The 18,850-nt window shown below is 59.5% G+C and overlaps 11 protein-coding genes across 11 annotated transcripts; 5 read left to right on the top strand and 6 right to left on the bottom strand.

Annotated features, from left to right (window-relative positions):
* Nucleotides 1-36: 36 nt before the first annotated feature.
* OSTLU_8530 (predicted protein) lies at nucleotides 37-438 on the top strand (the record flags this gene model as incomplete). The annotated part of the gene is made up of 1 exon (XM_001420030.1): nucleotides 37-438. A coding segment is annotated over one exon (402 nt), but the record flags the coding sequence as incomplete, so codon positions are not given.
* Nucleotides 439-593: 155 nt separating this feature from the next.
* On the bottom strand, nucleotides 594-2,054 carry OSTLU_37931 (predicted protein; the record flags this gene model as incomplete). Its single annotated transcript, XM_001419856.1, has 1 exon — nucleotides 594-2,054. One exon carries the CDS (start codon nucleotides 2,052-2,054, stop codon nucleotides 594-596), a length of 1,461 nt encoding a protein of 486 aa, XP_001419893.1.
* Nucleotides 2,055-2,231: 177 nt separating this feature from the next.
* Nucleotides 2,232-4,841, bottom strand: OSTLU_16966 (predicted protein; the record flags this gene model as incomplete). The annotated part of the gene is made up of 1 exon (XM_001419855.1): nucleotides 2,232-4,841. A coding segment is annotated over one exon (2,610 nt), but the record flags the coding sequence as incomplete, so codon positions are not given.
* A 491-nt stretch (nucleotides 4,842-5,332) lies between these two features.
* On the top strand, nucleotides 5,333-5,728 carry OSTLU_26000 (predicted protein; the record flags this gene model as incomplete). The annotated part of the gene is made up of 2 exons (XM_001420029.1): nucleotides 5,333-5,435; nucleotides 5,610-5,728. 2 exons carry the CDS (start codon nucleotides 5,333-5,335, stop codon nucleotides 5,726-5,728), a joined length of 222 nt encoding a protein of 73 aa, XP_001420066.1.
* Nucleotides 5,729-5,795: 67 nt separating this feature from the next.
* Nucleotides 5,796-7,253, bottom strand: OSTLU_25999 (predicted protein; the record flags this gene model as incomplete). Its single annotated transcript, XM_001419854.1, has 1 exon — nucleotides 5,796-7,253. The coding sequence occupies one exon, from the start codon at nucleotides 7,251-7,253 to the stop codon at nucleotides 5,796-5,798; it is 1,458 nt and encodes a 485-aa protein (XP_001419891.1).
* A 776-nt stretch (nucleotides 7,254-8,029) lies between these two features.
* On the top strand, nucleotides 8,030-9,928 carry OSTLU_25104 (predicted protein; the record flags this gene model as incomplete). Its single annotated transcript, XM_001420028.1, has 1 exon — nucleotides 8,030-9,928. A coding segment is annotated over exon 1 (1,464 nt), but the record flags the coding sequence as incomplete, so codon positions are not given.
* A 204-nt stretch (nucleotides 9,929-10,132) lies between these two features.
* On the bottom strand, nucleotides 10,133-12,479 carry CPN60C (chaperonin 60, mitochondrial). Its single transcript, XM_001419853.1, has 3 exons — nucleotides 12,418-12,479; nucleotides 11,586-12,216; nucleotides 10,133-11,282 (listed from the first exon to the last, which is right to left on the bottom strand). Exons 2-3 carry the CDS (start codon nucleotides 12,213-12,215, stop codon nucleotides 10,158-10,160), a joined length of 1,755 nt encoding a protein of 584 aa, XP_001419890.1. The 5' UTR covers nucleotide 12,216; nucleotides 12,418-12,479; the 3' UTR covers nucleotides 10,133-10,157.
* Nucleotides 12,480-12,861: 382 nt separating this feature from the next.
* On the top strand, nucleotides 12,862-14,046 carry ATS1 (ATP sulfurylase (sulfate adenylyltransferase); the record flags this gene model as incomplete). Its single annotated transcript, XM_001420027.1, has 1 exon — nucleotides 12,862-14,046. One exon carries the CDS (start codon nucleotides 12,862-12,864, stop codon nucleotides 14,044-14,046), a length of 1,185 nt encoding a protein of 394 aa, XP_001420064.1.
* Nucleotides 14,047-14,210: 164 nt separating this feature from the next.
* On the bottom strand, nucleotides 14,211-14,615 carry OSTLU_25995 (predicted protein; the record flags this gene model as incomplete). The annotated part of the gene is made up of 1 exon (XM_001419852.1): nucleotides 14,211-14,615. The coding sequence occupies one exon, from the start codon at nucleotides 14,613-14,615 to the stop codon at nucleotides 14,211-14,213; it is 405 nt and encodes a 134-aa protein (XP_001419889.1).
* Nucleotides 14,616-15,043: 428 nt separating this feature from the next.
* OSTLU_25994 (predicted protein) lies at nucleotides 15,044-15,589 on the bottom strand (the record flags this gene model as incomplete). Its single annotated transcript, XM_001419851.1, has 1 exon — nucleotides 15,044-15,589. One exon carries the CDS (start codon nucleotides 15,587-15,589, stop codon nucleotides 15,044-15,046), a length of 546 nt encoding a protein of 181 aa, XP_001419888.1.
* A 1,268-nt stretch (nucleotides 15,590-16,857) lies between these two features.
* Nucleotides 16,858-17,512, top strand: OSTLU_94785 (predicted protein; the record flags this gene model as incomplete). The annotated part of the gene is made up of 1 exon (XM_001420026.1): nucleotides 16,858-17,512. A coding segment is annotated over one exon (655 nt), but the record flags the coding sequence as incomplete, so codon positions are not given.
* Nucleotides 17,513-18,850: the final 1,338 nt, after the last annotated feature.

The following is an 18,850-nucleotide window of genomic DNA, read 5'->3' as shown; positions in this document are numbered from 1 at the left end:
ATGCCCCCTCGCGCCAAACCCCCGTCGCGTCGCGTGTTCGTCACCGTCGGCACGACGTCGTTCGACGCCCTCGCGCGCGCGATGGACGACCCTCGAATCGTCGACGCGCTCGTTCGTAAAGGCTTTACTGGATTAACGATGCAAATCGGACGCGGCGCCTACCGTCCTCGACGCATCGCGAACGCGCGCGCGTTCGACGTCGAAATAGTCGACTACTTACCGAGCATCGATCGTGAGATCGCGCGGGCGGCGCTGGTGATCTCGCACGCGGGAGCTGGGTCGGTGTTCGAGACGCTGCGCGCGAGACGGCCGCTGTTGGTCGTGGTGAACGAGACGCTGATGGATAATCATCAACGCGAGCTCGCGGAGGAGCTCGGGGAAAGGAAGTGCTTGCGGTGGTGCGTGCCTGAGGGGTTGCTGGAAGCGATCGAGGCGTTAGCGGATGATGGAAGCGCGTTTGAGTTTGCGCGGTACGAGCCGGGGGCGTGCACGATTACAGAGACTTTGGACGAGTTGCTGTTCTGAGTCCTCGCTCGAAGACGTAGGAGTAGTGTGTACAACAGATAATTTTTAGATCTATAGTAGTCAATAAGCTAGAGAACGCTCGGTTCGAACGTCCCGAGGACGAAGTTCGTGAAATCCAGCGCTTCGATGGTGAGCGGCACGATCCACCCCTCGGCGCGATAAAATTCGAGCGCTCGCGCGAGCACCGGAGAGGATCGCAACGTTTCGGCGTTACCGATGAGGATCAGCTTTTTCTTTGCACGCGTGATCGCAACGTTAAAGCGACTGGTGTCATTCAGCAAAACGTTCACCTTGGCTTCATCGTTCGAACAGACGAAGGAGATGCACACCGCGTCCATATCCTGGCCTTGCGCTTTGTCAATTGTGAGCGCTCGAGGCGCGTCGTCGCCGCTGAGCGCTTTGAATCCGTTCAAGCGAGCTTTGATGGCGTCGACCTGGGCGTTAAATGGTGATAATGCGCACACACTCGTGGCGCCGTGAGTTGTGAGCGCACTGACTGTCGTCAGCACCAAGTCCATCTCTGCCTCATTAATATACGGCTTAGGCGTTTCGCGCGCCGCGGCGCCGAGCGCGCTCGTATCCAAGAAAACGGTGTGATTCGCGGGATTCATGACGTGCGCTAACCACTGCGGAGCGCAGGAGAAAGCATCTTTGAGAGGCGCGAGCGAAAGTAACTGTTTCGCGACCGACTCCGTACCACAGCGCAACTTTCCGTCGTACGTCAAAATGTTTGGTAATCGAGTCAGCGGCTCTGCCATGCGGTACTGCGAAGACAATTTCGTCACCATGTCTGGATGTGCGTCACACAGCATGGCAAGAAGAGATCGACCAAGTCCACCGGCAATTGCCTGTTTTGACTTCACGAGCGGCGGGAGCTGATGGTGATCGCCGACGAGCACGAACGTCTTTGCCGCAAAGAGCGGAGGGAGAATGCTCGGAAGCGTAATCTGCCCCGACTCATCGATGAGAACAACGTCAAACATTTTACGCTGGAAATACGCGTGACCCATGGCGTGGCACGTTGCACCGACGACCATAGCGCGCTCTGATACCTTACGCAAGTCATCCGAATTCGAGCACGGCCATCGCTTTGATCCAAGCCTGTATTCTTGCACGGCGTCGACGACTTTCACTTCGTCGCCGATGCGCATAAACTCGTGAACTCCAACTCCTGGAAGCCTAGAGAAGACGTTATCGATGGCGCTGTGCGTGTGGGACGTGATCAACACCGATTTTCCTTGCGCTCGAAGAGCTTTCACGGCGGCGACGAGCATGGCTGTTTTGCCGGCACCCGGAAAGCCCTGCACGAGGACGTAATCTTCAGCCGTAACGATCTTTTCGACTGCCAAAAGCTGCTCGTCGTTCAAAGGGAAGCCGAGATCTTTGAGTGCGACTTCGATTTTCCTCTTATGGTCACCAATTGGAGCGAACTTGGGTCGCTCCAAATCGATGATGCGTCGACGAATGATAGCGGCGCGTTCTGTTTGGGTAAACAACGCGAGAACGTTTCCACGAGTCCTCGCGGCCATGGTGAGAGAAGCCCCGTCTTTATCGATTCTCCATAGCGCGCTCTCTTCGGACGATCCCGGTAACGGTGCCATCGCATTATTTGCGGTATCCCGGCGTAATGGTCGTTCTGTAGCCATTTCGATGACGACCTCGCCAGAATCATTTGAGATGCGAATGATTTGTGCGCGAGAAATCACCGTCAAGCCTTTGTCGCGACTCAAGACGACGCGATCGGCGATCCCAACTCTCTTCAGAACGCTTTCTGCGACAGAACTTGAGGGTTTGAATATGTAATAGTGATTATCACCGACGAATGCAGACTTCTCTTGCGTGCTTTCACGAACAAAAGCGAGGTCGTCGATCGCGTACGTGTCGCTCGCGCGACGATTGACGAGTTCAACCGGAAGCCACGGAGTTGCACGCTTGCGCAAAGACTCGGAAGATTCCAAATCAATCAGATGAATCCAGTGACGGATTGCTGTTTCGTGAGTCTGGTTCAGATGCGAGGTGGCGCCGATGAACAAATTGCCGAGCTCGCTTGTTTCGCCGTCTCCTCCCTCGAGCGCGCGATGCAAGCTGAAACACTCGTGCTGTGAGAAGCAACGCTCACACCAGCTTTGTGGCTGCATCTTCGGCAGCTTACCGTTCCCGAGACGGGCCTTGCCGTGCGGGACTGGAGCGTTGTGTTGCATCGCTTCTTCGGGCGTCGGTCTTAACATTGCCGCAAGGTGATTCCGACGCTGCATCAGAGCGCTGATGTTAGCCGGCTTATTCGTGAAAATTTTACTCGTGCCTTCGTCGTCATTATCGTCCGTGGTGTAGTGCAATACGCCGAAAGGAGACACTTTGCCGTAGCGTTCGCCGATCATAAGATTATAAAACAAGACTTGTGCGTCGTGACCGACAGACTTCCACTTACCCGTCTTCAACTCGATCGGAACGACGCTCGGCAATGGTAAATCTTCCTTCGATTGACGTATGACGGCGTTTGCGACGCCGTCCAAGATGCCTTTTAATCCAAGTTTTGGAGCCCAAATGAGTTCTTCTATGTCAATCATGTCGTCAACTTGCAACGTTGCAGACGTATTGTAATCCAAGCTTGCCTCGACGCCCACAGTGCACTTTCTTCGAAGCTTATCGTGCGCAGCTTTTCTGTTCATTCGCACCTGGGCGTTGCCGCCGGGCTTCGCGCGACCAAGCTTTGGCACACGAGACGCCGCCGTGAGCTTGTTAGCCCATGATTCCACACCTGGAATGGTCGCATCTATTCTTTGCTGCAGCTTCTTTTCGGTTGAATCGATGGCGAATATATTGTCCACGTTGCTTTCGATCACGCTCTTCACCTTGGAAGCCATCGGCACGAGTGCTCGGCTCGATCCGACGAGGAGCGCGTGCTCAACGAGATCGTGCATAATAGTACCGATCGTCGCCGCCTCGTTCGCGTCACCCCACGTCGTCTGCAGTTGTTGCTGCAACACTGATTGTCGAGGGCAGTCCATACCATTCCCTATCGTCGTCGCACTTATCAAGTACGCCGGGAAAAGAATAATCATCACCCCTCCATCGTCAGTGACTTCGACAATATCCTTCGCGACGTCTTCTTTGCGCGCCACGCCGGGCAAACAGTACAAGATCAGAGAATCTCCCACTGAAACCAGGGTTTCTCGCCAATAACCCTTCAGCACGACAGTCTTCTTTGCACCGCTAGCCTTCGTCAGGACGAGGGATTCGACGCAGCCAATCCGCGGCGACGCGACGCTTTCGACGAACCAGGTGCCTAGAATTTCAGTCTCTGCCTCCGCTTCTTCTCTCGCGAATTCCAACGCTTTCTGCAACTCCGCCTTGCAATCTTCCATAAAGCCATCTTCAATTTTAACTCGCGCAGTCGCCGATTGCGTGCGCGCGCAAGCCGCGACCGCGGCGGATTTCCTAGGCGATTTCCTAGGGGAAGTCGCCGTGGACGGCGTTCCGGACTCAACGCGACTGTCGCGCGCTTTTTCAGCCATATCCACCGCGGCGGCGAATAAGTCGTCGTCGTCATCGCCATCGTCTAGGGTTATATCGCTCAGCGAAGGCACGGCGTTACTCGCTTGCGTCGTCGTCGCAGAAGCCGACTTTGCCATCTTGGCGCGCTTCTCCGCGAGCGTCACGGCGTCGATGAGCGCCTGACTATCCTCATCCTCGTCGTTCCAATCGGGATCCATCGACGCCAGCGCAAGCGTGTGGTCACCTTCTTTGCGTGTATTCACCGCGGACGCCGTCGTCGTCGTCGCGACTTCCATCGTCGCCGGCGCGGAGTCTCGCGCCGGCGCGCCGCGCTCGACGTTTGTCAACAATTCCTCAAACAAATCCTCCGATCGTCTTCGCTCCTCGCCATCGCGGCTCGCCCGTCGTCTCCGCCCCCCCGGTGACTTCTCCGCCGATGATTCTTCCCACGCCGGCGCCACGGGCACGGAAAGCCTCCCACGCTCGCCGTTCGCGCCCACCGCGTTCGACTTCCCCCTCGCGCCGCCGCCGCCGCCGCCGAATTCGCTCTCGCTCAACCACACCCCTAATCCATCATCAGCATCGTTTTCGCCCCCCCCCGCGACCGTTCCCGCGCCTAACGCGAACAATCGTTCCATCGCCGCGCTATCACCGTGCCGCGCGCTCCCATTCGCCTCCGTCGTCGTCGTCGCCGTCGCCGTCGTCGTCGTCGTCGTCGTCCCGCTCGGCGCCCCGTACGTCACCCGCTCCCGCTGCGACGTCTCCACCTCCGCGTCCACCGTCACCCGCCGCCCGCCCCGCGCGCGTTTCTTCCCGCTCATTTCGCTCCCTTCCCTCGTCGAGCGCTCGCGCGTCGTCGTCGGCGTCGTCGGCGTCGTCGTGGTCTCGTCTCGTCTCGTCGTCCCGTCGTCGCCCCTCGCGTCGCGTCGTCGTCGCGCGTCGTCGCTCGCGCCGCGCTCTCGACGCGTCGGGACGACGACGCGCGCGTCGCGCGTCGCGCGCTCGCGCGTTCGCGCGCGTCCGCTCGCGCGCGTCGCGATGCGCCGCGACGCCGCGCGACGCCGCGTCTGTCGTCGCGGGCTTTGAATTCGACCGTTCGCGACCCAAGAAGAGTCCTTAAATACGTGACGACTCGATCACGACGCCGCGACGACGATCGACCGTTCGCGACCCAAGAAGAGTCCTTAAATACGTGACGACTCGAGCACGACGCCGCGACGACGATCGACCGTTCGCGACCCAAGAAGAGTCCTTAAATACGTGACGAGTCGATCACGACGCCGCGCGCGACGCCACACCGCGACGCCGCGCCATGACGAGCGCGTCGATCGCGCAGGTGGCGAGCGCCACGGCGGCGCTGTGCGGCGCGGCGGGGGTGACGTATTACGCCGTGAACGTCGCGAAAGTGTTCGGAGGTGCGCGACGCGGCGAGGGCGACGCGAACGGGCGCGCGCGCGCGATCGAGGGGGGTCGAGGCGCGACCCTACGAACGGGCGAACGGACGCGCGCGAGCGCGCGCGGAGGGTCGATCGACGCGAGCGCGCGGGAGGGGGTGGGGACTGACGATGGGCGCGCGCGCGCGCGAGCAGGCGATCCGTTGCCGTCGACGATGACGAAGGAGTGGGAAGACGCGACGAAGGCGCGCATGAAGGCGTGGCCGCGAGAGGGGAGCGCGACGCCCGTCGTGCTGGAACCGATGGATAAGTGAGTTTGTAAAACGAGAGTGATGAATACTGAGTGATTGGTGTCTTTGATCGCTAGTGATACGCGGGCTACTACATGCGTACGAATTGACGCGAATCGCTCGAATCCTTTTTACCGTATGGATTTTCCGCGCTAAAATTGTGACCGGTGCCTTTCTGGCGACGGTAATCGCTTCCCGGACCGCCGTCGCCTCGTGATTTCGTGCGCCCTTTGCTCGCCTTGGAGTCCAGGTTGAGTTGGACCTTGGGAGGTTTGTGGAAACCGAACGAGCTCGCCACGGCGTTGAGGTCGAGCGCGTGCACGTTGTACACATCCTTGAGCGTGTGCGAGTTGTAGGCCAGAATGTACGCTCGATAGGCGTCGCGCGCGCTGGTGTGCAAGTAATAATTTTTCTCCACCAGTTTCTCCAACTGACTCTGCACGTTGGCGATTTTTTTCGTCGGGAACTCGTACTCGTTGAGCGGCACCTTCGCCGACTTGAGATACTTTAAAAACGACAACTCTTCTGGAATCAAGAAGAGCAATGCGCGTCCTTTTCCGTCCGTCCCTCGCGCCGTGCGCCCGACGCGATGAATGTACTCCTTTGGGTCGTCTGGAGGATCGTACTGAATGATCCAATCCACCGCGGGGATGTCCAAGCCTCTCGCCGCGACGTCGGTGCACAACAAAACGCCGCGGTCGGCTTTGCAAAACTCAAAGAACGTCGTCGTTCTTCGCTGTTGCTTTTGCTTGCCGTGAATGTCGCTCACGGGAATGTCGATATAATTCAACAATTCGGCGTGATACTTGACCGAGTTACACGACGAAAAGAAAACCATAATTTTCTTCTTCAAGTTCTTCTTCAAAAACGTAAACAAGAGCAAAAACCTTTGCTCGCTCGGGACGACGCAGTACCCTTGCTCGACGCCCGTGGCGGTGGACACCGCGCGCGAGTCGTCAACGCCGATGTAAATCGGACTCTTCAACGACAAGCGCGCCAAATCTTCAACCTTTGTGGTTTGCGTCGCGCTAAACAGCATCGTCTGCCGCTCCTTTGGCAACATTTTCACGATGGTTCGCATCTCCTCCTCGAACCCGATATCGAGCATGCGATCGGCTTCGTCCATGACAAACACCTTGAGCGAGCTAAACGTGAATCCACGAGTGTTCTGCATGTGATCCAGCAACCGTCCAGGCGTGGCGACGAGCAAGTTGACGCCCTTGATCAAGCGTTCGGCTTCGGCGCGTCGATTCGCGCCTCCGATGATTAATCCGTGCGTCTGCGAGTGCTTCTCCATCAGCTGTTGCGCGACGTTGTAAATCTGCAGCGCCAATTCACGCGTGGGCGACAGCACCATCACTCCCGTCCCATTTCTCGGCATGAACTTTGCGTGGTACAACAACTCCACGCTCGGCACCAAAAACGCCAGCGTCTTTCCGCTCCCCGTCCGCGCCGCCCCCAACACATCCTTCCCGGCCAGCAACGGCGGCACACACCGCGCTTGTACCTCGGTCATCGTCTTAAATCCCATCTGTTCGATCCCTTTCATCGTCGGCGCGCTCAACTCGAGCGACTCGAACGTCGTCTCGCTCAGTATTCCATCCACCGGCGCTTCGATTCTCTCCACCGCCTCCTCCTCGCGCGTTTCGCGCCCGCTCGAATCGTCCGCATCGCCCGCTCCCGCGTCGGTCTTTTTACTCTTCTTCGCCTTCTTCTTCCTTTCGCCGTCGTCGCCGTCGCGCTTCGCGCGCTTTTCCTTTTTCGCCTTTTTCGCTTCGCCGCCGCCACCCATGCCGCCGCCACTCGCGCCTCGCGCGTTCGCTCGCGTTCGACGCGCTCGCGACGGTGAGGACTGGTGACGGACGTCGCGCGCTCGATCTCGAGCGGTCGCGCGCGGTCGTCCCGCGGGTCGTGCGCGTCGCGTCGCGTCGCGTCGCGTCGAGTCGTCGCGATGTGCCGCCGCCGCGACTGAAGACCGCCACTCCGACGCGCGTCGACGCGCGTCGCGACGACGACGCGACCATGCGGTGCGCGCGATAACGGTGCGTGCGAAGGCGCGCGCGCGATGGCTCGAACGCGCGCGAACGAGAGCGCGAGCGCGGTGAAGATGCGCGCGGGCGATGGGTTTGCATCGGTGAATGATCGTTCGCGCGGCGTCTGGACGGTCGCTCGGGACGCGCGAGGGGGCGACGCGCGAGGAAATGCGACCACGGCGTGCGATTGCGAAACGGCGATGATGATCACCACATTCTGACACCTCTTGTACGAGACTTTGTGGCCATTGTTCGATGAACTCATTATGCATAAGACTGAGCCGTTTCGGAACGCGACGACGGGGAGGACACCGGGAACGCGCGCGAGGGAGGCGGCGGTGAGGCGATCGGAGAACGTGATGTCGACGCGGCTGATGACGATATACCATACGACGTATACGTTTGTGTCTGAACACTCCTGTGGATTAACATTCAGCCTTGTCTGACGCGTCGACGGCGTTTTCCGGCTCACCGGTGGACGGTTTTTCTTGAATGCGACGCGCGAGAGAGAGAGATTCCGATGATGAACAATGCACAACAATCATTCATGCGTGTCAGCTGAGTTTTGCTGTGATTATGAACCGTAATCCGAGGAAAATCTGATCTTTGCGCGGTTTTTCTCGCTCTCCGAACTGTTGAGTCTTTCCCATCGCACACGTCTTTGGGAGAATAATTTACGTTCGGTAAATTCAATGGCCATCCTTCCATCTTGATACGCCTACAAATATGGCGTATCGAGCCATAATTGGTCTACATACTCGTGCGATTTCACACGCGACGGCGACTGACCGCGACGCAACGGTTTACGAACGACGGCAGATGCGAGAAATATACGATCCACGGCTTTCGCCTCCGAAGAAGGACGAGAACACGAAAGCGCGTACATCCATAGATTTCGACGCGATAAGACCGTATGATCCCAGCAGTTTCTACGACGGAGAAGACACGAAACGAAAGAAAGAGGAGGAAGACACGAGGAAAAGGCGCAAGCGAGTCGTGCGAGAAGAGGACGAAAGAGAGAGCAAGCAACCAGACCGATTCTGGATCAAAAGTTACAGGCAGCAAGAATTGTTCGAAGCTGTGGATCAAAGGAGACTTTCGGAAGATGTGCAAGAGCCCTACATGTACTTTTGCCGCCAATTAGAAGAGAAAGGCGGGCTTCGACAATACGTCGGGGTTCGAATGCTCGGCCCGAAAGACTTGCGCACGTTTTGGAAATATTACGAAAGTCTGAAGGAGCGCCACTATTACGAACTCATGCGAGAAGATACCCATTGTCATTTGTACTTTGACGTTGAGTTTTCCAAGGTTTCAAACCCAGACGTCGACGGCGTGCGAATGATGGATTGGTTGGTTCAGCTCATCGTAGAGGAGCTGAAGGCGACGCCGGAGATAGACACGTCCAAGTTTGATGAGCTGGAGCACATCGTCGAGCTCGATAGCGAAAGCGAGACCAAGTTCAGTCGTCACTTGATCATACAACTTCCTGATGATCAAGTCTTTGCCGACAATTCGCATTGTGCGCACTTTGTCAGAAAACTTTGGCACACCGTAGAGTCGCGGCGCGGCGAGGACGACCGATGCGACGCGATGTTCTTACGCAAAGAGAGAGACGACGTCGAAAAGACCGAGCCGTTCATCGATCTTGGTGTGTACACCCGAAATCGAGTGTTTCGCCTCTACTTGTCGAACAAGCACAGCGAAGAGACGAATAAACCGATTCTGAAGACTACCGGACGATTTTGGAAGAGTAAATCTGAAGTAAGTTTTGAAACTTTCAAACGATCGCTGGTGTCAGCGACGTGTTTGATTTTGGAAGCCAAAGTGATTCGATTCGAAGGCGTCACGCATACTTCGGTATTGCGCGGACAAGCATTCCAAGGATATCGAACCGGGTCTCACCTAGCGCGCACCGCGTCTGAGTTCAACGGCAACGCAATCGGACCTTGTCCTCGCACGGCTTCGTTCGTTTGCAAAGACTTTGATCGCTGGAGCGGTCACGGCGGTGCGGCCGTGCGCTCGTGGAAGGCGTTTCCAGAGTATGGTGTGTTAATCCTCAATCTGTTTGGGAATCGGTTTTGCGAAAACATCGAACGAGCGCACAAGAGCAACAATGTGATGTTCGTCATCGATTTCCGCGAGGACGCGTACTATCAGAGATGCCACGATCCCGACTGCCGTGGTATCCGAGGTGCGTGGCACAAATTGAGTAAAGATGTATTGGATGAGTCGCATGAACTGTTGAAGTTGCTGTACAAGCCCCCGACTTTTGACGAGATAGACGACAAAGAGCTTGCCGCCCCAACGTTTGACGAAATAGGCGACGACGAGCTCGAAAAATGTTTTTAGATAGGACCGCTTTATTCATGTAAATAATTTGTAGATTTGTGATTCACAAAAGCAGCGTTAGTCAAGTATGATTAGAAGCCCATACCGCCCATGCCGCCCATGCCGCCCATGCCGGAATCGCCGGGCAAAAAGGCTGGTTTGTCTTCCTTGATGTCGGTGATCATGCACTCGGACGTCATCATGAGCGACGCCACCGACGCCGCGTCGGTGAGCGCCGTGCGGACAACCTTAAGCGGATCAAGCACGCCGGCCTTAACCATGTCAGTGTATTCGTCCGTCGCCGCATTGTAACCCACGCCAATGTCCGTCTGCGCCAAGACCTTTTCGACGACTACGGAGCCTTCGACGCCGGCGTTTTGAGCGATGGTACGAAGAGGGCGCTTGATTGCTTCGCGAATGATTTGGACGCCAATTTTTTGATCGAAAACCTCCAACGAATCTTCGAGCGCTTGTAAAGTTTTGCTCGCGTGCAAGAGCGCGGACCCCCCACCCGGAACGATGCCCTCGTCGACGGCAGCCTTGGTGGCGTTGAGCGCGTCGACGACGCGATCCTTCTTTTCGCCCACCTCAACCTCGGAAGCACCACCAACCTTGAGCACGGCGACACCACCACTCAGTTTAGCGAGTCGTTCTTGCATCTTTTCGCGATCGTAATCGCTCGTTGTCTCGGCCATGGCTTCCTTGAGCTGTTCGCATCGCTCTTCGATGGCGCTCGATTCCCCGGCGCCGTCCAACATGATGGTGTCGTCCTTGCTCACCGTCACCTTCTTGGCGGAGCCCAACATGTCGAGTTCGACATTTTCGAGCTTATGGCCGAGATCTTCACTGACGACGGTGCCACCAGTCAAGATGGCGATGTCTTGCAAGTTCGATCGGCGATTGTCACCGAAGCCGGGTGCCTTCACGGCGCAAATCTTCACGCCACCGCGAAGCTTGTTCACGATCAAAGTCGCCAACGCCTCGGATTCGACGTCTTCAGCGATGATTAGCAGAGGACGTTGCGTCTTTAACACACTCTCGAGCACGGGCAAGAGCGGGGTGAGACCCGAGATCTTCTTCTCGACGATGAGAATGTACGCGTTTTCGAGCTCGCACTTTTGCGTCTTCGGGTTGGTCACAAAGTACGGTGAAATGTAACCGCGGTCAAACTTCATCCCTTCGACGACTTCTAATTCGTTTTCGAGCGTCTTACCATCCTGTGCGAGTGAATAAAACGTACGCGCGTGCGTGCGGTCAGTGTCGTGTTCGTCGGTCGTCGACGACTACCTAGCAGTCGGTTGGTTGGTTTTGGTTTTCGTCTCGCGTCCGCGTCGTCTCTCGAGTCAGTGTAACTATGACATAATGCCCACAGCAGCGCAAAGTGTATGACACGAATGTCTCACAGGCTTTAAGCTCGATTTGTTATCATCACTCTCGAAGACGGACGCGCAAACGCGACGAAAACGTTGAGAAAAACGCGTCGTCGTCGAGTCGTCGAATCGCTCGCGCGCGTCACGCACCGCCACCGTAATCACGCCTTCCTTGCCCACTTTTTCCATCGCGCGCGCGATCAAATCACCGATTTCTCGTTCACCGTTGGCAGAAATCGTGCCGACTTGCGCGATTTCTTCCGTCGTCGAAATCATCTTTCGGTTCTTCTTCAACTCGGCCACCACGTGCTCCACCGCGGCGTTGATGCCTCGTCTGAGATCCATGGGATTCATCCCCGCCGCCACGCTCTTGCATCCTTCGCTAAAGATGGCTCTCGCCAACACCGTCGCCGTCGTCGTCCCGTCCCCCGCGACGTCATTCGTGCTCACGCTCACCTGTTTCACCAGGTTCGCCCCCAGGTTCATCATTCGATCCTTGAATTCAATATTCTTCGCCACCGTCACCCCGTCCTTCGTGATTTTCGGCGGTCCGTACTGCTGTTCGATCACCACGTTCCTCCCTTTCGGTCCAAGCGTCACCTGCACCGCGTCCGCGAGTTTATCGCACCCCTGCAGCATCAACGCCCTCGCCTCCACGCCGAATCGCAAATCCTTCGCGTACCCGCGCGTCGCGCCTCGCCCGATCGTCCGCGCCGTCGTCCTTCGCCCGATCGCGCGTTCCGCGCCCTCGAGTCCGTTCGCCGTCGTCACCGTTTCCATCCTATTTTCGCGTCGCGCGTCGTCGTTCGCGTCTTTCGTCAATCGTCCGTTCGTCCTTCGTTCGTTCGCCCGTCCGCCGCCGCGATCGAAGCTTCGATTGTTTCATTCACTCATTCATTCATTCGTTCGTTCGTTCGTTCGTTCGTTCGTTCGTCGCGCTCGCGCGCATCGCACGCGTTCGTCGTCGTCGTCGTCGTCGTACCGCGTGAGCGCTCGCATCGCGCGCGTCGCGTGTCGTCGCATCGCGCCGTTCGTCGCGTCGTCGCGTGGCGATGTGGGACGCGTCGCGTCGGGGGCCTTTTTCCACGCCCGGGTGTTTAGGGTTGAGGATCGGTTTAGGGTTTAGGATCGCTCTGATATCTCCATTCGGCGCGTATTCCGGGTAGGTGGATGTCTAAATAGAAACGCTCGAACGGCGACGCGGCGCGGGCCGCGATCGATCGCCGCCGCGCGCGCGGCGCGACACACGACGACGGCGCGACGACGGACGATGGCGATGCGCGCGAGACTCGCGCGCGATGCGCTGCGTCGCGCGCGATGCGCGGTGACGCGGCCCGCGCCGGGGGCGCCGCGCGACGCGCTCGCGACGGCGGCGACGACGCCTCAGGGTTCGACGGCGACGGCGACGGCGACGGCGCGACGCGCGATGACGGCGCGCGAGCGGACGTTCGCGTCGCAGAGCGAAGGGTTGATCGCGCCGCACGGCGGCGCGCTGGTGAATCTGATGCTCGAGGACGACGGGGCGAAGGCGAGGGCGATCGCGTCGTGCACGCGGGCGCTCGAGCTGTCGGATCGAAACGCGTGCGACGTCGAGCTGCTGAGCGCGGGGGGGTTCTCGCCGCTGCGAGGGTTCATGAACGAGGACGAGTACGAACACTGCGTGGAGACGATGCGGTTGAAGGGGAGCGAGCTGTTGTTCGGGCTGCCGATCGTGTTGGACACGAATTGCGAGGACACCAAGGCGGGCGACAGAGTGTTGCTCAAGTATCAGGGCAAGGACGTCGGCGTGCTGACGGTGGAGTCGAAGTGGAAGCCGAATAAGCCGAAAGAGGCGAAGATGTGCTACGGGACGAGCTCCATCGAGCATCCCGGCGTGGCGATGATCTCCATGGAGCGTCGCAAGTATTACATCGGTGGTAAGATTGAGGGTTTGAACATTCCGCAGCGACCGTTTCCGTGCCCGACGCCCGCCGAGGTGCGCGCGGGGTTGCCCGCGGGTAAGGATGTCGTGGCGTTCCAGTGCCGCAACCCGGTGCACCGCGCGCACTACGAGCTCTTCACTCGCGCTTTGCACGCGGAAAACGTCGGTAAGGACGCCGTGTGCCTCGTTCACCCGACCATGGGTCCGACCCAAGACGACGACATCTCGGGCTTGGTGCGATACAAGACGTACGTCGTCCTCGCGGAAGAGGTGAAGAACCCGCAAATTCGCTGGGCCTACCTCCCGTACTCCATGCACATGGCGGGTCCGCGCGAAGCTATTCAGCACATGATCATTCGTAAGAACTACGGCTGCACGCACTTCATCATCGGTCGCGATATGGCTGGTTCCAAGTCTTCCCTCGACGGAGAAGACTTTTACGGCGCGTACGACGCCCAAGACTTGGCCAAGGCGAACGCGGCTGAGCTCGGCATGAAAACCGTCCCGAGCTTGAACGTCGTGTACACCGAAGAAGAAGGCTACGTCACCGCCGATGTCGCCAAGGAGAAGGGTCTCAACATCAAGAAGCTCAGCGGCACCAAGTTCCGCCAAATGTTGAGAGGCGGCGAGGACATTCCAGAGTGGTTCGCGTTCAAGTCCGTCGTCAAGGTCCTTCGCGAGAACATTTAGATGTTCGCGAGAACGTCTGAATTCAATTATAGCACAAACACGAAAACGAGAATAGGAGACTACGGCGATGGAAGCTGGTGCTCGTTAGTATTGTCGCCGATCTGCAAGTTGAAATCTAATCTATGAGTAATATTCTTCATCGCAACGTTCTCGCGTTTTCGCTTCTACTTTTTCAAAGCCGCCCCACCGCTCACCGCCTCTTCGGCTAACCTCTGTTTATCCTCGTAGAACCCAGGAATCGCGGGCGTGTACATGGGCAGTTTACGCTTCAACGGAAACAAATCTTCATCCTCCACCATCGCCGCGTCTCGCGTCGCCCCCGCGGGCAACGCCGCAATCGCCGCCTTTTTAATCCTAATCTTTTCGTTAATATCTGCGGCAAACGCGCGCTCTGCCCGCATCTTCTCTCGAGAGTACGCCTTCGCTCGCGCTTCGTACTCCGCGAGCTCCTCGGGCGTCAGGTTTTCCTCGATTTCCGTCGCGTCCAGCTTCGTCAGCGCCTCGAGGTACGTGTTTTTATTGCCCTTGGTCGTGTGCTCAGCCTTGGCGCTGATCGGGAGCGCGCCCATGCCCTTGCCTTTCGTCCGTTTGCCCTGCGACGACTTGGACTTGGACGCTTTCTTTCCCTTGCTCGCGTACGCGCGCGAGAGCGAGAGAGACGCCGCGAACGACGTCGTCGTCGACGACGATTTCACGGCGGCGTCAAAGAAATCGTCGCGACGCGGCGCGGTGACGAACGCCCGGCGCGCGATCGAGATCGCGGGCGACGACGACACGCGCGTCGTCGCGAGCGCCGACGACGCCGCGCGCGCGACCGCGGCGGAGGCGCGACGGAGCGATGGCGTGGACATGATGGACCGATCGACGCGAGCGCGTCGCAAAGTGCGGCGCCGCGGGCGTCTGCGGAGACGTTTCGAGGTGCGTCGCGGATCGCGCGGGCGCACCAAATATCGAGTGCATTACATCACAAGCGGAAGACGCGTCCGTCGTCGCGTCGTCACATCGGTCGGCGGCTGGGATCGGGCGCGCCCGGCGCGGCGGCGTCGCCCGCGTCGTCGAGCGACGCGTTCGCGCCCAACGCCACGGCGTCCACAAATTTCCACCCTCCGGTCTCCGCGTCTCTTCGCAAGCGCGCGCGTTCGGCTAACGTTTTCATCTTTCCCCTTCCCTTTCCTTGGGTGTAATCCGCCTCGTACGTCACGTACGCCTCGCCGTCTTTCTCGCTCGACCGCTTCGCTCGAAACGAGTGGAATCGTATTCGCTTGATCGTGTTCTCCGCGTCCCTCAGCAGGGACTCCCGCGCGCGATCTTTGGACTCTTCGTGCGTCGAGCTCACGATATATTGCGCGTCGCCGACGACGTACGCCGTGAATCTCGCGCGCATCACGTCCTCGGCGGCGAGCGCCGCCGCCGCGTTCGCGTCCCCGTGCGCCCGCCCGCAGCACGCCTCGTACGCCACGCTCGCGTCTTTCCCGCACGCGCACCCCGACGCGCCGCGTTGTTTCCCCGTTCTCTCCTCGCTCGCGTCGTCGCGCTCGCGCATCGCGTCGCCCAGCATCCCGCGTCGCGCGCGCGCGGTCGCGTCCCGGCGGCGTCCGCGGTCTCGCGCGTCGCGCGTTCGCGGCGCCGCGACGCCCGCGCGCGCGCGCGTCGACGCGACGCGCATCGCGCGAGACGGACGCGAAGACGGCGCTCGAGCGCCGCGCGCGTCGGCGTGCGACGCCGCGCGCGCGCGTCCCGGCGCGGTCGCCGGCGCGTCGCGGCCTTTTCATAAACCCTAACGACCCTAACTACAATACGAACGAATCCCCGTGTGCATAAACACTCGACCCGATCGACGACGCGTACTCTGCGCCGTCTCGCGCCCGTTGTTCGCGCGGAACCCGCGAGGGCGTCGGCCGCGTCGCGCGGCACCGCACAGCGATGCGCGCGGACGGCGACGCGCTCGCGCGCGGGGGCGCGATACGCCTGGCGATAGAGGTGCGACTTCGGCGCGACGATCGCGCGGCGCGTCGCGGCGCGCGCGCGAGGCGCCGCGACGCGCGCGAACGACGACGACGACGACGACGACGACGACGACGACGACGCGAGGGACGATCGATCGAACGCGGGGCGATGGATTATCGAGCCGAGGCGCGCGCGCGAGGCGAAGGCGGGCGAACGGCGCGCGATGAACGACGCGCGGGGAGGTTGCGCGACGCGCGCGAGCGAGAGAGAGGGTCGGCGAGGACGCGCGGACGACGGCGAAGGACGGGACGATGGTTCAAACGCCGAGGCGGTTGTGGATAGAAGGAAATATCTCGACGCCGAGCGGAGGAAGAGGGAAGGAAACGATCGGGACGACGTGACTGACGACGCGCGCGCGCGTGACGCGCGATTTTATCGTAGTGTACGCTTGATGCGCTGAGACACGCGCGAGCGCGAGAGGCGTTCGAGCGATCGAGCGAACCGACGTCGACGAGCGGGAAATCGAGCGAGGACGGGGAGGACTCGAGGGCGCTCGCGGTGCGATCGGTTCGAGCGGAGGAGATCGAACGAGAGCACGGCGATGGACCGAGCGGACGATTGGAGTGGGTGATCAAGCGGGCGTACGATAGGAAGTACGACACGACGGATGATTACAAAGTGGACGTGGAGCGCACGTGGGCGTTTTTAGAAGACAAGTGGACGAGGGAGGGAGCGACGTCGAGGCTAGACGCCGTTCGGGTCGTTCGCGCGTATTTCGACGATAAATGGACCTCGAGAGGAATCGGCGAGCTTGGGGGGTTAGTGTGCATTCCGAGCGTGGGAATATCGCGGGAGGCGCTCGAGATGCCGAAATCTGCGAGCGTGCTTTCGCTCGATTCCACGGCTGCGACGAGCGCGGGATCGGATGGCGCGAACACGACGCAGGTTGGGTTAGGACGGGAAGATAAGGATTTATTCCCTAGATCAGATGTTGCGCTCGCGAATGAGCGCGTTCAAAATCAATTGGAGCTGGAGAAATGCAAGCATTTACTCGAAAACTTCATAAATCAACCCGAGGCGTTGAACTTCCGGGATCCCATCGATCCGCAGACGGTGGAGCGCGCGAATTACGGGTCCGTGGTGGAAGAGCCCATGGGTCTGACGATCGTGCTGAACAAACTTAGAATGAACGCCTTTGCGTCGTCTCGAGAGGTTTGGAAAGCGTGCAATTCGATTTGGTCCAACTGTCGGTCCTGTTACCCGTCGTCTAGCAGAATGAGAAAGCTGTGCGATTTAGCCGAGCTGATGTTCACCACGACTTGGCGGGCGCAAGGATTGAACAAGTTTAGCGACGCATCGGACGACGACTCGTGCGACGCACCACCTGGGATGAAAAGTCTCAATGACTTCAAAAACGCTGGCCCGAAAACCGCCACGCGTCCTCCGAGCGGCGCGGTGACGTCCGCCAGGGTTGGCCGCAGCCGCGTGGCATCGTTCAAATGCGACGTCTGCAAGCGCAGTAAGAAGGGCAAGTGCGGCACTGAAACGGCGCCAAAATCGTGTTTGCTGCGCCCGGAAAATCAATCGCGTGAGCGTCAAACACAGATCCGAGAGCGAGTGAGCAAGTTGAAGCCCATGTCGGTGAAAGGTACGGTGATGAAGAGGAAGCCCATCGAGTCGGCGGAGCAGAAACCGGCGTCGAAGGCGAGTGGTAGAAGAAAACTCACAGAAGCGGAACGACAAGAAAACGGCTTCAGACGTGTATTCGATGAAACCGATCCGGACAACTTCATCTCGCAATTCATGCAGCACCAGAACGGGGCGAGAGCGCACAGTAGCACGGACATGGCTTGGGGCAACTCGCTGCACCTCGCCAACGAACAGTTGCGGTTGGAGATGCTTCAGAATCAGCGACTCGCCCGTTACGACGATCAAATGACGCAGCAGTCCGCGTGCTTACCGGATACGTCCAAGCTCGCGTCTTTACGAAAAGCAATCTCGCACACCGTGGCGCATCTCCACGACGCAAACGTCAAGCTTCGTCTGTGCAACGTCTCCATGGTCCAGGCTCCGGGCGCAAGTCAGGGCGACTACCTCCGCGAGCAAGTTGCCCTCGAGGCCGAGATCCACGACCTCCAGAAAAAGCACCAAGAGCTATCCCGCGATTTACAGCTTTACGTCAGTCAAAACCGGGCCGGCGGCGTCCGACAATCGCCCTCTCGCGACGCGTCCGCCGGTTTCGAACACCCCGTCTCCGTCGCCACCGCGCGCATGTCCTTCGACGACGAGCCCATCAAAGCGAACGTCCACGCCGACGTCAACGACGAAGACATTCTCTTCGATTTCCCGACTATTTAAACTAATCACGCTTCCGCTCGCTTGTAAGCACGCAACACCGCTCGCGACCTCCGACCCGCGCTCCATTTCAAACACGCGCGCGCGGCGACCGCCCCGGCGCCTCGGCACATCTTGGCCCTCGCGCCGCGCGGCGTCGAACGCCCGAGCCGCACGCGAGCGCGCGCGACGAACGACGATCGTCGCGCGCGCGCGTCGTCGCGAGCGACACCGCACCGCACCGCAGCGCGCGCGCGACGACGCGACGCCGATCGTGACAGCGTTGGCGCGAACGACGACCGATCGAACGACGCGCGCGTTCGGTTCGGCGCGCGTCGCGACGAGCGCGCGACGGACGCGCGAGCGTCGACGAAAGCGCGGGTGTTTCGCGCGCGATGGAGTCGATGCGCGCGAACGTCGCGGGAACGACGCGCGACGCGCGGGGACGCGGCGGGACGAAGGCGAAGGCGAAGGCGAAGGCGGAGAGAGATGGACGACGCGGCGCGCGATGCGCGACGACGAC

The sequence above is a fragment of the Ostreococcus lucimarinus genome, chromosome 10 (genome assembly GCF_000092065.1).
Source record: "Ostreococcus lucimarinus CCE9901 chromosome 10, complete sequence".
Taxonomy (NCBI): Eukaryota; Viridiplantae; Chlorophyta; class Mamiellophyceae; order Mamiellales; family Bathycoccaceae; genus Ostreococcus; species Ostreococcus sp. 'lucimarinus'.
This window is presented reverse-complemented; position numbering and strand designations above follow the sequence as displayed.

Coding starts and splice junctions, on each gene's coding strand:
- CPN60C (XM_001419853.1), bottom strand. CDS start 12,215: ATGGAAACGGTGACGACGGCGAACGGACTCGAGGGCGCGGAACGCGCG. Junction 11,283..11,585: donor AAGGCGTGATTACGGTGGCG/GTGCGTGACGCG, acceptor TCACTCGCACAG/GATGGTAAGACGCTCGAAAA.